The sequence below is a fragment of the Haliotis cracherodii genome, unplaced genomic scaffold (genome assembly GCF_022045235.1).
Source record: "Haliotis cracherodii isolate W230 unplaced genomic scaffold, xgHalCrac1.p SCAF_10, whole genome shotgun sequence".
NCBI lineage: Eukaryota > Metazoa > Mollusca > Gastropoda > Lepetellida > Haliotidae > Haliotis > Haliotis cracherodii.
In genome coordinates, this window is record NW_027266265.1 from 39,687,741 (window position 1) to 39,705,457 (window position 17,717).

General features: G+C 39.1%; 2 protein-coding genes across 2 annotated transcripts in view; both read left to right on the top strand.

Moving 5' to 3' along the window:
• Positions 1–1,736: 1,736 nt before the first annotated feature.
• LOC139450479 (sodium- and chloride-dependent glycine transporter 2-like) overlaps positions 1,737–17,717 on the top strand; it is a 43,456-nt gene continuing 27,475 nt past the window's right edge. Inside the window, exon 1 of the mRNA XM_071232193.1 lies at positions 1,737–1,947. Within this exon, the coding sequence (XP_071088294.1) occupies positions 1,737–1,947 (211 nt within the window). The remainder of the gene's footprint in view (positions 1,948–17,717) is intronic.
• On the top strand, positions 15,417–16,416 carry LOC139444347 (uncharacterized). The gene has a single exon (XM_071225284.1). The coding sequence runs from the start codon at positions 15,454–15,456 to the stop codon at positions 16,414–16,416; it is 963 nt and encodes a 320-aa protein (XP_071081385.1). The 5' UTR covers positions 15,417–15,453.

A 17,717-nucleotide genomic window follows, 5' to 3' on the forward strand; every position in this document is an offset into this window, starting at 1 on the left:
TGACCAATCAGATTCCACTTCTCGTATCACTTGCATTTGTTTCAAACAAAATGGCGGTGCCCAGTCAGGACCATCTGATCGATAATCAAGATCTATGTTGTTATAAAACGGGTCTTACATCGCGATGTGTATCAAATCACGTGAGCATTTGGAAAATATCTGTTGACAACGAGATGGCGGAGCACATGCTTTACAAACCCTGCAATCGACCGAAATCAGCACGACAGTTGACGAACAGGATTTCGATTTCGTTGCGCGATTTTGATTGGACTATGTATAGACTCGTTAGTCCAGCCACAATGTTACTCCATCATACCAGCCTAGTTCCGCAAGGGTGGAAACTGGACTTTTATATATAGTCAGTTAACTCTCTTGGCTCGGGAAGATGTCATATAGTTGGAATATTGCTGAGTGCGGTGTTTAACAACGAACACTAAAAGAGAAGTATGACTTCATTTAATGCTGCCTTGATGCTTTTCATTGTTAACAACAAGTGAACATATTGCTTACTTATAGCTTGCGAGAAACACAAGAATTGTTTTAACACCTTGTTTTAATATGTTTATTATGACATAAATTCAAATTTACACCCAAAAGCTTTCAATTTGAGTATGCCTAAAGGTTATATTTATACAAATATATTGTTGTTTTTTCAACATGCTTAATAATAATTGTAATGGCTGGCCTTCTCAAAAGTCATGCATGTATATAAGGATATCAATGCACATTTATACAAAGATATCAAATCATAAATTAGTAGTCTGGTGTTTCAATGCGCCACCGCTACTTCCCCTGTATCAAAGCAAAAGGTTTGTTTGTTTGATTATTTGTTGTTTAACGTCGCACCAAGCAATATTCCAGCTATATGACGGCGGTCTGAAAAAATAATCGAGTCTGAACTAGACCATCCAGTGAGTGACATCATGAGCATCGATCTACGCAATTGGGATACGATGACATACACCAACCAAGTCAACGAGCCTGACCACCCAACCCCGTTGGTCGCCTCTTAGGACAAGCATAGTTGCCTTTTAAGACACGCATGGTTTGCTGAAGACCTATTCTATCCCGGATCTTCACGGGTCCCAACGCGGATAGTGGTGATACCCGATGTTGACATTGTTAACTGAGTTGTTACACCGCCCCTCTTTTAGGGTGTATCCCCGTCTCATCTTACCAGGTATGGGCTTTGTCAATGAATTTGTAAACAAAATAAACATTGATCAGACGAATGACCAAATAGTATGTTGTTATTTTGAGGAACATAACATTTACCACTTTATGAGACACAGTTACTATTTTCCCTTAATGTAAATGACATATCTGATTATCCCTAAAGGTTCAGTAGTATACTGAAGCGCATGCTTTGCACTAGTTCATCCTGTGTCATCTGTTTCGGTATGATCATGTGTATGATACAGATGATATTCGTTTTTTACCAATGACTAGTTAACATTGACAGTTGGTATCAAACAATTTATAGTATATTAAATGTTGGCGGTATTTGTTTTATTCCCACTGGACGCGCTCCTGGCGTAAGCGTGTCCTATATATTCACATTGCATTAATCCGTGTGTGTTAGTTACGCATCCCAGTCGAACCAGTAGTCACGACCCGACTGTTAATTCGAAATATATTTTCAGAAAAATGCACACCTGCTATCGTGATACGACATAAAAGCGGCGTGGATTCTAGTTCGGAACACACGGTAAACACAACGTGCGCTGTCAGTCACCATGGACGTCCTTCAGCTCGAGCGACGTGACGGGGACAGGAAAACTGACGAAGAATCGTTAGGCATGTTGGAAGAGTCAAGGACAAATCCTGGAATAGCCAAACGACCGAAATGGAGTCACAAGGCCGATTATACATTGTCCATGGTGGGCTACTGTGTCTCCTTGGTCAACTTGTGGAGATTTCCCTACCTTTGCAACAGAAATGGGGGAGGTAGGTTTTACTCTTACTGTCATGACTAGTGACTGTATCATGCTTATTTCAAGCATTTAGCGGTGGCGTCACCCAGGGACTGACGTGTTCGTTTGTTTGTTTGTTTCATGCCGCACTCAGCAATATTCCAGCTATATGACGGCGGTCTGTAAATAATCGAGTCTGGACCAGACAACCTTATGATTGACATGGGATACGATGACATACCTCAACCAAATAAGCGAACCTGACGACCCGTTCCCGTTGGTCGCCTATTACGACAAGCCTAGTAATACTGCTGAAGAGCTAACCCGGATCTGCACGGGGTTTGACGTGTCGGTCGTCACACTGGTCAGGTCACGTCAGGTCAGGTGAAATGGGGTTTACCATGGCGTCCAGAATTATTGCACTTATAGTGCGTGTGTGTGTGTGTGTGTGTGTGTGTGTGTGTGTGTGTGTGTGTGTGTGTGTGTGTGTGTGTGTGTGTGTGTGGCTGTGTGGCTGTGGCTGCTTGTTCTACTCCGGACTAATGCTGACTTTATAGTTCTAGCAGACTGAGATACCATACCATGAGTTTAACATGAATACCCCACTCAGAAACAGTATACTGTTAACGTTTTTTGGTGGATATGTCTCCTGGTGGTCGCTCTACCACGAAACATTCTGGGTCCTCAAACAAGTCTCGATGACGTGTTATATTGTATGTCATAGTGTCCCAAACGCCAGGATCGATACACACGAATGTTAATGACTGGATTGTCTGGCCCTGACTCGATTATTTACAGACCGTTGTCATATTGCTGAAATATCGCTGAATTCCCTAAATTACACACAAACGGCATATTGTATAGTTGTCATTGAACGTTTTTAATCTCAGTTGTGTTTACATGTCCGGATTCTGCAGACGAACAAGCATTCTTGGCGTAGGAGCCGACTAAACATAAACCGGTTTATTACGATGTGTGACCTGATATATTTTATGCCACCGTACGCCGTCGGCGTTTACCAATGCTTATGTTATCAACTACTGGTTGCCTTGTCCGGGCTATTACTTCAGACTAATATTTATATTCCCCATATGACGACTACGTTAATCCAACAAACTTTCAATGGAGTTATGTTGAGGATATATGGCAAAGGCAGTACCCGGATGTTCCTAAAGGTCAAACTGACCATCAATGTTTAGTTTAAACATATTTTATTCTCATGAAAAGGATTGGGCACAAATTATCACAAGTTTAGAACCCCCTCTCCCATAGATTTACATTTATGCTTATTTACAATTTAAAAAAATTAATGACAGTAAGGAAAGAAAAGAAACGTATGTACATTCATATTGCTCATTCAAACCTTTCTGTTTTCTTGATATATGTACGTACATTCCTAACAATGTTTTCATTCGCATGATTAGGTAAAATTGTATTGCCAACTGGAATCAGGTCAATGTTTACATCACAAGTATCTTTCACAATTAACAAGACTGAGTGCACCAATTCGTTTCCTGCTGATTCAAATAAAGTAAATTCAATGAAAAAATGATATAAATTTTCACATGGGCCATCAATCCTCCACGCACACTGTGCCACGTCTGATCTTAAAACCTCATAAGGATAACGAACCCCTGACAGTCGTCAATTGAGGTGGGTTGTGTCTGTCCTAAAGATGAACTTGACCCTAGCCCAAAACATCGCTGTGCCAACACAATATATGTCATGCTCTGTTATCGTACACTAGCTGTTGTGTCTCTAAACACCACGTCGGCCATCTGTAAAGTAGACGAGCCCCGATTTGCCATTCAACTCGGAATGACGCCAACTATCTGATGACATGACGCCGTGCCCACTCCATTCTGAAACGTTTGTGCTTTTTTTGTAATCCTGCATTTGATTACCGATAACGCATAGTTCAATCGCTTATTCAACCTAATCTATACATTTCTTCCACCTAGTAAATGATGTAGATTGCAAGTAATTAAATACACTACAGTTATGACTCAGTAGCCAATGCTGTACAATTTTTATACATAAAGCTGTCACAGGTATCAGTATCAATCACACATGCTTTTTAATCGGCATCAATCGAAATCCTATATCATGAAATTGGATAGCAGCACGCGAACGAAGATGTCATTGGAAGAATGCACAAGCTGAAAAAGAGGAATGAGAAGTACAGTAAACTACGGTTATAACGAACTCAAAGGGACCACTAATTTTAGTTCGTTATAAGCATATATACAGCATAACGACAGAAAATAGTCGGGACAAAAAAGTAGGTTCGTTATATCCGTCAGTTCGTTATAAGCGTGTGCGTTATAAACGTACTTTACTGTACTGTAAGAGCCAGCTGTCATCCGAAATGTTTCTACCGTTACGTCACATGAAAAGTGTGTAGTTGTTCCCGCTGACAAGGCCCCAAATAACACAACCATTGCATTAAATAGAGGCCACAAACCCATTTCCATACCATACACAACATTGAGTGTTTGATCACATTGCATGGTATACATGACATCTCAAATAATACCACATATAATACCAGTAGATTAACCGAGGGAGAAATCTGCCAAAACTATGCATCGGTAAACTTTTGACTTGACTCAAACACATGACTTGTCCATGCCTCTTTCGTACTGGATTCCAAAGCTCCATTTAAATCCAAACAAAGAGAGATATATTGCTGGGTCAGCAAATATACCATCAAATCCCTGTCTCAAAGAGTAACTATAATCCTAAATTCTATCAGGGAGGACTTTCTTTGTTTTCACAGACAGTATTTAAAACAAGTCGAACTAATACATGTAGATTCTCCAAACTCAAAGGATTTGCTTGCATTTTTACAATCTCAGAAAAACAACAGGTTCAAATCTGCCAAAATATTTGATTTTTCAACTTTGTACACCACTATTCCACATGTCGAGAACTTAAGGGAAAAGTTGGTGAACAATTGATATGCCTTTGCATGTGTTTATGACGGGTACCATCAGTCGGGCTGTATAACTTCGCCGTTTCGCGTACGCCTGATATCATCACTATTTGATGGTGATTCTGATTAAAAAACACATGGTCATGATAATCAACTCACGTTGTTTTGGATGAATGGAACTGGTTAGCAATGAGTTTATTGTGTCGCCCTGATGCGGCGAGGTACGCTACAGCAACTAAAACTGTATCTGATAACCTTTGTGACACGCTATACTAATGAAATTAAATCTAATTTATGTCTGTACTGTAATTAACTATCCTACAATATAACCACAGGAGGCATCGTTGAAACATTGTGTCATGTTACATATTAATTAATTTTGTACGGAACAGCGGGTTTTAATCTCATTGCATTTGAACCTATATACATGAAGAATATTAAATTGGTTTACATTCAACATAAGCTCAGTAGCATTTATCAATTATGGAAGGAAACGTTTGGATCGATACATATTTCTTTATCCTCTCTCTTCACCTGTACACAACATTTTCTCTACACTTGTATGGGGGCGGTCCGGTAGCCTAGTGGTTAAAGCGTTCGCTCGTCACGCCGAGGACCCGGGTTCGATTCCCGATATGGGTACAATGTGTTAAGCCCATTTCTGGTGTCACTCGCCGTGATATTGCTGGAATATTGATAAAAGCGGCTTAAAACCGTACTCACTCACTCTACACTTGTATGAAGCAGGCGTTATTCAAAATTAACATATTGTCTTAAGTTTCAGCAAAATCAGTAAAATCTTGTCAATGGATTGTCTGGTCAAGACTTTATTGTTTACAGTCCGCCGGCGCATTTATAAACTTTGTATGCAAATCGTGTGAGTGAAGGGTGCTACCGGATACCCTCCTCGCGGACACCTGGTGATATTCACATAGTTTTCAACAATCACTAATTTGCCCTTTACTCCCAATGGAATCTCTTTCGGCAGGTAATCGAGACTGGTTGTCCCCTTGAGATGACGTTTAATATATTGTAAACACATAGAACGATGCTGTTGCACACTTATGAATGTGATGGATCGGATTTCACATCAGTGTATTCTGAGAAGTCGTTCTGACTGAAGGAAAATTATGTACATATTCATATTGTGAATAATGTGTCTTGATATAATTTTATCATCTAGATATAACTGCAGCAACAAAATTAACACGGGCATATAATCCGACACATAACCAAAACGTATAGTTGACTGCAGTCATTTATTGACAACAATTAAACTGACGTCCAAAAGAAACTTTACCAGAGTTTGAAATCACTCTTGCTCAAAAACAACAAAACATACATGCATGAACTAAAGTGTATTGAGAAGATCAATATATCAACATAATCAACACTGAAAATGACAATCATACCGCGACCGAGAATGACGTCAGAGACCTCCAAAGTTGGGTGTGGTACAAAACTCGAGCTTTCAGAATCATGGAAAATAGGCAGAGTACATAAACAATCGCTCACGTTCAATAACAAGTCATTAGTAGCGTGTGTCACCACCAAATGCCTCAATACATGCAAAAACTCTTCGACGCACAGAAAAAGTCAGTCGTCTGATGAGGTCACGTGGGATTTGACGCCATTCTTCTTGGAGGGCCAAGATCAGTTCTTGCCGGTTGGCTGGAGACTGTGATTGTTGTCGAACACGGCGATCCGTCAAGTCTCAGAGGTGTTCTATGGTGGACATGCCGGGTGAGCGTACAGGCCACGGCAGGCCGTTGACGTTGTTGGCTGCGAGGAAGTTAGTGACAAATCTGGCTGTATGGGCTCTAGCGTTGTCATGCTGATAAATGACACCACGTGGCTGCTGTTGGAGAAATGGTAGGATAACTGGAAGAAGAATGTTATCCATGTAACGCTGAGCTGTCAAGTTTCCGTCAACGATGACCAGCGGTGTCCTCTCCTGCCAACAGATCACTCCCCACACCATGACACTCCCTCCACCATATGGTACGACCTCCTGCACGCAACACGCCGCCGTTCGTTCACTCCTTCGGCGGTAAACACGTTGTCTTCCACCAGCCCTAAGTATACAGAATCAACTTTCGTCAGTGAAGACAACCCTCTGCCAGTCACGTCGTTGTCAACGTCGTACAGTCCGGGCCCATCTCAATCGCAGACGACGATGTTGCGCTGTCAATAGCTGTCCTCTGTATGGTCTAAAAGCCCTGATTCCACGAGCCCTGAGTCTCCTGGCCACTGTCTGTCGACTAACCCTGTGACCTAAGGCATTTGTCGCCGATGACGTCACTGTCAGGAAGCGATTTGGGAGGTGCAAGGTACGCAAGTACCGGTCAGCATGGGGCGTGGTCACCCTGGGTCTGCCTGTTCTTGGCCTGTCAGCGGTCCACCCTGTCTGTCTGTAACGTTGCATCAAGTTGGTAACGGCAACACGGGGGCAACCGAAGGTTCGTGCAATATGTGCGTGGGTGGCTCCCATCTGTACCATACCCAAGGCTCGATCACGTTGTTCGACTGTGAGTCGTGGCATTTCTTTTGTGTTTTTTATTACTGTGGATGTCTGACTTGCCGTTGCAATCGTTTTATACCCTTATCCGCACGTGCATTTGCAGTTGTCCGTGGTGCACGTGTTTTTCACCTTTTCGCGTGTTATCTCGCAAACACGTAACAGACGATTAACATTTTCTGCATACACAAATTGTTGTATATAGGTTATGTGTTTTAGATAGACTTCATCGAAAACAAATTTATACTTTGTATGAAATTTATATTTTCAGTTGGTAACGTTTCTTTTGGACGTCAGTTTAGTTGTTTCAGGTCTTTGAAAGGCATTTAGAAGTGATACACATAAGGAAGAGAATATATGGATTTCAACTTCTTTATTATGAGGAAATGATTGGTGCTGATACAGTAAACTACGGTTATAACGAACACGCTTATAACGAACTAACGGATAAAACGAACTAACTTTTTAGTCCCGACTATATGCTGTAGTTATGCTGTATATATGCTTATAACGAATTACGGTTATAACGAACTAAAATAAGTAGTCTCTTTGAGTTCGTTATAACCGTAGTTTACTGTAGGTGATTAGCAATAGACAATGGAAGCCAACACTTCAGTTATCATAGCTAAGTAATTGGTAATGGACACTGGGCAAATGGAGGGGGGATTAGCACTGATAGGTGTAAGAATGGACATAGCAAGGGGCAAATTGAAGCCAGCTAGGCAATTAGCCTCGACAAAGATCAAAGCAATAAGTCCCAAGCACTAGGCAGGTAATCTATCTGCCTTGTGCTTGGGGCTTATTGCCAATAAGTTGACATTCATATATTCTCTTCCTTAACAATTAGTTTACCTCACAAACGTTACGAGTCTGAAAGCAATCCCAGAAACACTGCAAACTTAAGGTCCAAAAAAGAACAGTGCAGCAGTGAAAAATCACTAAGCATATGTTGGGTGTACCCGTGAAATGCACGTGCAGAAATATGGCATGCAATGGATCGTTACCAAATCATGATAAATAATGAAAAGGCACAAGCGATATGCCACAAAATAGAGATAATGCATCGGGAATGTGACATATTGTCCAGATTGTAAGAAACCTCAACTGAATCATCGCCAGACTGCTTGAACGCTGGCAGTATTACAGACAGGGGGTGATCAAGCAGGCCACGCGTGACGACGCCACAGGATGACCGGTACTTCAGCAATGTCGCCTCAGGTTCCCCACAGCGACGTTAGGACGCCTCAACAGTCGACACTACAACGTCTCTGTGTTGAAGGTTTCGAGCCTACCCACCCTTCCGTGGACTGGCCTTGATCTGTGAACATCAACGCCTAAAACGGCACTGAGCAAGGACGGTACAACCCTGGCAGATCAGTGACTGGTAGAGTGTTCTGTTTATTCCATGATGGTCTTGCTCAGGTTTATCATTACAGGGGATAACTATTGGGGACAGGCTGCATTCGGGGAGTGCATAAATATGGTGGCGGTGGGGTGATAGGTTGGGGAGGAACTTGGACTTGTCATCATCCGTGGCAACCTCATCGACCAGATCTACAAGGACTTTCTTCAACACGTTGTATTCCCATTCCTTCAGCACCACGGGAATTTCTAACAGCACGACAACGCTAGGCCGCTCTCTGCAAGGGTCGTCCAGGATGTTTTGGTTGCGCACAATGTTGCTGTTCTTCCATGGCCAGCTCTCTCACCGAACTTAAACCATATTGGACACTTGTGGATTCCTCTGGATCATCAAATCAGGAGGATCTACATCAATCCAGGTGGTCATCTTCGCTATTGATTTCTGGTATTTGTGAACCAAATCAAACCGATCATAACAATACCCCCTTCACTCTTCCCATTGCGACCCATTGTTCCTTTAGGCAACGACTAAAATTATGTTATTGTGTATTCTTGCAAAAGCATGTGTGACATAGAGGATTAACCACTGTGTTCGGTTGTTACCTTTTTAATCCTTTTTCTCCCATAACGATACGCCATAAAAAGTCGAGCTCGTAGTTGAAGGTTTCCCGTGTATAGTAACCACTCGGGATTCCCCCAGTCTCTTTTTCGAATATGCTCAGTAAGACAACTGCACCATAAACGGGTAAAAAGGATCTAGCGAAGACAACTCACACGAGTTTTCCATGACAGGCAAGCCAATTGTTAGCGTTCATGTTATGTTTTTTGTTAACTATTAAAAGCTGATGGGAGTAACGTTTTGAGAATTAGTGATGTGATTTGATATTTGTTTATGGTTTTGAATACAGGGTCCATAACTTTGTTTGCATTCACCTCGCCGTGACTATCATTCTCAATGCGCAACACTAAATAGGCCCACCTTTTTAGTGTATGTAAATACGTTATTCGTTTATTTGTTCGCTAGAGACAAATGTTATAAACCCAATTAAGAGGAAATTAAATATTGTGTATATATTGTGAAATATTGTTAACGAAAAACACGGGCGCAAAGGAACTGTAAGCAGGATTGATCAGGCAAGATTCTATAAATACCAACGCAGGCAACTTGTCAGCTGATTACATCTTCTCAAATCCATCAATGGATTGTAATATGTTTGGACGAATTTTCCTCTTTAAAACTAATTTTACAGTGAATAATTTAATATGTAACATGATGATTATTCCATGTCATCTTTTTTTCTTTTCTTTTTTTTTGTTCATGAACATGGTGAGCACGAGTTTTTATTATATAAAAAACTTATTCAGTGGACAATTTTTCTTTTGAACATAATATTTCACATCATGACACCAAAAATTTTACTAAATGAGTCATCTAATTTCCCCATATTTGTGAATGACAAGAACACAACGTGAATTTGGCAAGCACAATAATGTATTGTGTGTAAAACATAAATACATAGGATATATGTAAACAATAAATTATCATTTCAGTAGTTCTACAAATATTTGCATTTTAATACCCTTGTAATATTACATTGTTATTTTACTGTAACAGTTACCTCAAACCTTTATTCTTTTGTTATTTTATCAGATTAGAAGTTAAGACTTACTGATAATAGGTAATTTCAAATTGACATTTTCTTCTTTTTATCTTCATGAAAACAAGACATAATAATAAATATGTATTTTAGTGACCTGTTCATGTTAAATTCTTTTGTGTGTAAAAAGTATTAAAATTAGAATTAGACATTGCTCATGTAAAGAAGTGAGGTTTATGGTAAAATGTTATAAGAGGACCTCTTGTTGGTCATTTCTTCATCACCCATAAATTTCAGTTTTTCTTTACTTACCATGTTCTGAAAATTTACACATTAGAATAATTTAAGGTCTGTGATTAAAATAGCGACACAGCTTTATACTCCCAGGCAGCCAATTAGATTATGTCAAAAACATAAACCACTGTAAACCTTGTAATGGGAGAATAATAAATGAAAATACATTTCTTATTTTGGTATGTGTCCAGTTTATCATCCCAAGAAATGCTAAATAATTATCATTAAAATTAAACTAGCTATGCATATTGGGGCTCTTTATCTGCTATGATGATATAACAATTGCATTATTAAAGAAGTGTTTCTTCAGTAAACATGGTAAATATTAAATATTTAGTTTAAAGAATATACTTGAGACAAACATAATTCTACTTATCTTAATACTCTGTATTATCTGTTAATTCTGAAAATAATTATCTGTGATATTGAGTTTATACCTAAAACTAATAATATGAAATTAATTTTGAGATTATTTCATCCTATCTTAAATACAAAAATATTTTAAGATGCATAAATGTAAATCATTGTTTAAAAAAAATATATTGTCTTTGAAAAAAATGACTAATAAGGTTGATTGGTGCCCACCATGTTTATCTTCATCATTTTGTCTGCTCCCTATAAGAAATCAAAATAGTTAAGAAAAAATCTAAATACATATATTAATATGTAATATCGATGCGGTATCTCGCTTCGGTTACCGTCTCATTCTGCAACTGAATCTGGTACATTGGGAAGCCGAAATTCTCTGATATATCTCCACATATCACACACCTTCTTCCTCGACAAATTTTGGAAACATCGTCACAACGGTAATATTTTGCCATTTGGGGATTTCCTGTACAAGACGACCTCGGGTATCCCCGATCCGAAAATAGTGCCGTCAATCATTTTTAGCCAGCCAATCAAAACGCGATGACACAACTCTCCACTCTCAGCCAGCCAATCAGATTGGGTGAAAAAAAATAAACCACTGCGAATAAACCACTGCTGGCGATTGAAGATCAAGCCCTGTTATGGGAGAAAAAGATGTTAAGTATCCCAACTGGAACTGTTCTACATCTCTTCTTTTCCACTAAAGTGATGACATCGTATATTGTTCTTCATTTCTTTCTACTGAAGCGTCTTATAGTGTTGGGGCGGTCGGGTAGCCTAGTGGCCGGTGTTGATTCCCGACATGGGTACAATGTGTGAAGCCCATTTCTGGTGTCCCCCACCGTGATGTTGCTGGAATTTTGCTAAAAGCGGCATAAAACCAAACTTACTCACCCACACTACACTTATAGTGTTTTTCATCTCTTTTTTCTACTGAAGTGATGACATCGTATATTTGTCTTCATCTCTTTCTAGTCAAGTGATGGCATTGTATATTGTTTTTCGTCTTTCTACTCAAGTGATGACACCGTACATTGTTCTTCATCTCTTTCTACTCAAGTGACGAGATCTTATAGTGTTCTTCATCTCTTTTTTCTACTCAAGTGATGACATCGTATATTGTTCTTCGTCTTTCTACTCAAGTGATGACACCGTATATTGTTCTTCATCTCTTTCTACTCAAGTGATGAGAACTTATAGTGTTCTTCATTTCTTTCTACTCAAGTGATGAGAACTTATAGTGTTCTTCATTTCTTTCTACTCAAGTGATGACATCTGATATTGTTCTACATCTCTTTTTTCTACTGAAGTAATGACATCTCTTCTTGTCTCTTTCTACTCAAATGGTGACATCGTTGTTCTTCGTCTCTTTCTACTCAAGTGATGACATCGTATATTGTTCTACGTCTCTTTCTACTCAAGTGATGACATCGTATATTGTTCTTCGTCTTTCTACTCAAGTGGTGACATCGTATATTGTTCTACGTCTCTTTTTACTCAAGTGGTGACATCGTATTTTGTTCTACGTCTCTTTCTATTCAAGTGATGACATCGTATATTGTTCTACGTCTCTTTCTACTCAAGTGACGACATCGTATATTGTTCTTCGTCTTTCTACTGAAGTGATGACACCGTATATTGTTCTTCATCTCTTTCTACTCAAGTGATGAGAACTTATAGTGTTCTTCATTTCTTTCTACTCAAGTGATGACATCTTATATTGTTCTACATCTCTTTTTTCTACTGAAGTAATGGCAACTTATATTGTTCTTCATCTCTTTCTACTGAAATGGCATTTTATTTTGTTCTTCATCTCATTCTACTGAAGTAATGACAGTTTACGTTGTTCATCTCTGTAAAAGTGAATCAGCTAATTGTTTTAGGATCGATTTCAGACAAAAATGCGTAATGCTTCATTTTTTATAGGGCTTCAAAATTGATTCTTAAAAAGTTGTAACAGTTAAAACACTTAATACCCCACTAAGAAGCACATACTTTGTTTTTGCGCCTCTATTGGCAATATTCCAGTCATATCGCGACTGAGGAGACCACAGTAACGCCACACATCAGGGAATCGAACCCGGGACTTCATTGTGACGAACCAACGCTTAAACCATGCCATCATTCACTGTTCGCGGAATAACAAAGAAGAAAATGGTGTGGCGATGTGATACGATTTGTGTTTCTTTAATAAAGGTATGCATTATGTATTTCATCTTTATGCAGATTTGTTTAGGAATAATTCTCATTGGTTTCACCACATCCATGTCAAGGTAAATGATTTTTTTTACATTTCGGAAATAACATAGAAAGGTGTGGGCAATCTCGTTAGGTGCAAACTCATGCGCCATTGTGCGGTCCTCAAATCTGCTGTTTTAATTTGAAACATGTAATGATGATTTCGCGAACACCTAGTATCATCACTGCTTCATAGTGTTTCATAAACACATGATTTTGGTATTGTTGGAATCGTACAGCGGACTGTGCTTTTAGTAGAGATTTAGTATGATTTAGTATGATTATGTGAATGTTTTTGTCGGTTTTAATTATTATTCAAAACCTCAGTATTGACATACACTACAACTTCATGTCTTATTACATTCGGTTTGTTGCGTTTTTAGCTTCTTAAATTTTTCCTCGCAAAGTGAAGTTGCCATTCATCTAATTGTGTTATTTTTTGTGATGGCTTCATACATACATATGAATACCACATGTTCTCTGTGCATAACACATAGACACGAATATTACCTACGAATATGCACATAAATAAAACTTGTTCAGACATATATACAGAATACATAGAATACAGATTTTTATAACTAGGTATTAGAATAGATATTACAGTTCATCTAACAAGTCAGTCGTCCGTAACCTTAGCGCATATATCTGCAGAACCACGTGATCGATTCAACTGACGTTTTATAACATGTGTTAGTGTGTGTTACAGATTTTAGATTTAAGTTTGCCTTAGATTTTAAAAATATTACCTGAAATTACATAAGAAGCAATAGAATTCAAACATCAACTGTTCTACTGATAATGTTATTCATTCAAAATAAACATGATAAACAAAGAGATAACTGTGACAAGTCACCAACCAACAACACCAGTGTTTGTCAAAGCAAAAAAGGCTGGAATAACATATAGAATTGCACCCGTGGCGATCCGGGTTAGAATTGGTCTACAGCAAACCTTGCTTGTTCAAAGAGGCAACTGACGGAATCGGATCGTCAGGCTCGATGATTTGATTGATGCATGTCATCGTATCCCATTTGCGTAGATCGGTGCTCATGATGTCAACCACTGGATTTAGTGACCGCCGTCCTATAGCTGGAATATTGCCGAATCCGGCGAGCATGACTACGTGATTACGTTAGTCGCCAGAAGCAAGGAATAACTACATCACATACCTATCTTATTATTTAATGCTTAATGTATCGTTCATCGATTCATAAGAGATACATTGAAATATGTGAGTGTTATCTATGCTACAAACCAATCAGATAAATATGCATATAAGGTCATCGAAACAAGAACTACGTTTTGTAACGCGAGACATTGATGTGATTTCAACTTGCTAAAAATTCTGTTGTCTAGCGTACACAAAATAGTTTAGTCAGTTGTTTTCCTATGTATGTGAGCATATGTAAACAAACATCGCTGCAAATAATGTGACGCTATGTGATATATACTTCCTATGCAGTTAATACAGTTACTTTAGTAATGAAAATATGGCTGAAACTTTTGGGGAGACGGGTGGCCCAGTCGTCTTAGGTGCCGCAATTCGCTGTCCAGGGTTGCGTCCCTTGGGCAATCTAGAAACCCACGATCGTGAGCTCGAATCCTGGTTAACCCCACTAGGGGAAGATCGTTTTGGTATTCCTAGAAGCCTGTTCCAGCCTACAACAATCGCTGCGAGAACCATCCCTGGCCTTTGTCGAATATCGGCACAGACTTACGTCACCGTCTTAGACGTTCCGGGGTCGTTGCGAGGAGACCAGACAGACGCCCAATTTTGACCAACAATCACCGCCGATTGCATCTGCAATGGTGTAGACAGCGCGTGCGTTGAATGGCAATTCAGTGGAGACAGGGTTAACCCCACTAGGGGACGATCGTTTTGGTATTCTTAGAAGCCTGGGGATATGTATACATGTTTCATCACATGGGAAACACGGCGTACAATTATTTCCTGACTTGTTTGAAATATTATTATTATTGTTTGCCGACGATGTTATTCTTGTCTCTGACACAGTAACTGGTTTACAGAACCAACTTAATATTCTTGATAACTTTGCAGATTCACATGGATTAACGGTTAATTTAGATAAAACGAGTGTTGTTGTATTTAGACGAGGAGGGCGGTTATCTGTTCATGAGAAATGGTTCTATAAAGGCAAACGTATTTCAACCACCAACTCCTATAGATATCTTCGGTTTGTATTCTCATATACATCAAAGATGAACCAATGTGTTTCAGATCTAGCATCAAGGGGTAAACGAGCTTTAATGGAAATATTTCGCAATTTACGGAAGATTGGTTTTGTTGACACTTCAGTTTTCTTTAAAATATTTGATACTCAGAGTCAACCTATTCTTTTATATTGTGCGGAAATATGGGGTCTAGACAGATTTGAAAAAATAGAACAAGTGCATATTATGGCTTGTAAGAAGTTTCTTAACGTTGGTTTGCAAACCCCAAATGCTATTGTGTATGGGGAATGCGGTCGGTACCCACTACATGTAAATGCTATGTGTCGTTCTGTAAAGTATTGGCTAAAACTGATTGAAATGGACGAAGATAGGATACCAAGAAAATCTTATAATATGCTTGTATATAACGACAAGTGTGGTCGTCATAACTATGCTTCTTCTATTCGTTCCATATTATTTTCTCACGGATTCGGAGTAGTTTGGCTCAGTCAAGCTGTTGGCGACAAACCATCATTCATGAATAGTTTTAAAAACGTTTTGATAAATATGTTTTACCAATCATGGAATAGTACTATCAAGGCTAGTTCTAGGTACATTCTGTATAAAGAATTTAAAAGTCTCCTGGAACCAGAAAAATACCTTTCCATTATTACTGAAATAAAATATCGAAATGTTTTGATAAGGCTTAGAGCCGGGCTACTAAGACTTAAGGTAAACGAAGGTAGATGGGCTGATATTGACTTACGTTTACGACTCTGCCCCATATGTGAAACAAGTAAAGAGAATGAATATCATTTTACTTTAGAATGTGAATATTACGACGATATTAGACATCTGTATTTACCAACAACATTTTGCAATAATCCAAATATGCATAAATTTAAAACGCTACTGTCATCTTCGTGTAAACAATTACTTGGAAAACTATGTAAATACCTGTATTACAGCTATGAAAGAAGACTTAATTATGAAAAGCCTGTAAACCTGTAAATTTGTACCTGACATTACCTTTTTTCATGTACCACACTATTTCAAATGTATGTATTGTATATGGGCCAGTGGCCTTGGTACAAATAAAGACTTCTTCTTCTATACAGATTAGATATTTATTTCAGCTGCAGCTACAAAACCAGATATTTTCTTTATTTCAAATACTATTTTTTCTGAGAAAAAAAAACACCTTGCAACAATGTTATGTTTGTGGCATGAACATTTCTTTAATTATAATTTTTCATATAAATTTCGGGAACAATTTAGTTTTTTCGATAAAATCCCAGATTACAAATGTATATTGAACTCGCCGATTACACCTATGCTACAATTTGTATTCCTAAGAGATTTACGATAAGAAAAAGACGAATAATCTTTATATAACCAACAACTTTATTCACTGTTTCAGATAATATACTAACAGTTTAACCTACCATACTAGTGGTTTCACGCGTATCAAGAGGTCGACAATTATTATACTCAGCAACAAAAGTTCCTGTGACACCCGTTTACAATCGGTTCCATACAAGAAAACCCTTTCTGGTGATTAAATCGGATACGAAAATGTGAAAACATGTAGCACAAACGCAACCTCAGCAGAAAAGCATGATCTGATCGCAAAAAAGTGTCATTCATGCAGCAATCATGCAATTAATTATGTAAACCAGGGCATGAAAGCACGCGTGTTGTGGGGATTGTTTCTGCTTTTCTTGACAACTGCAACACGAAAAACATCAAATTTCAATCATATTATTTGAGTGAGTGAGTATGGTTTTACGCCGCTTTTAGCAATATTCCAGCAATATTCCAGCCATATCACGGCGGGTCATATTATTTGAAGCTTGAAGATGACACGCCTATCTGAAAATGGCCGTTGGAGAGCCATTGGTATGCTCCAGTCAGGAACGTCGCAGCGTGAAGTTGCCAGGCGATTGAACGAGTACAGAAACATTATGGAAGCGGTGGCAGCTAACAAACACTGTCAGAGACCGACAGACCAGGGAGAGGCAGGCCCCCAGTTACGAGCGTCCACCAAGATCGTTGGATTCGAACCTCCCATCTGAAATCGGTTCCAGCCTACAACAATCATTGCGAGAACCATTCCTGGCCTTTGTCGAATATCGGCACAGACTGTACGTCACCGTCTTAGACGTTAGGGGATTGTTGCGAGGAGACCAGCCAGACGCCCAATTTTGACCAACAATCACCGCCGATTGCATCTGCAATGGTGTAGACAGCGCTTGCGTTGAATGGCAATTCAGTGGAGACAGGTTCTGTTCACCGACGAGTCTCGATGTCAC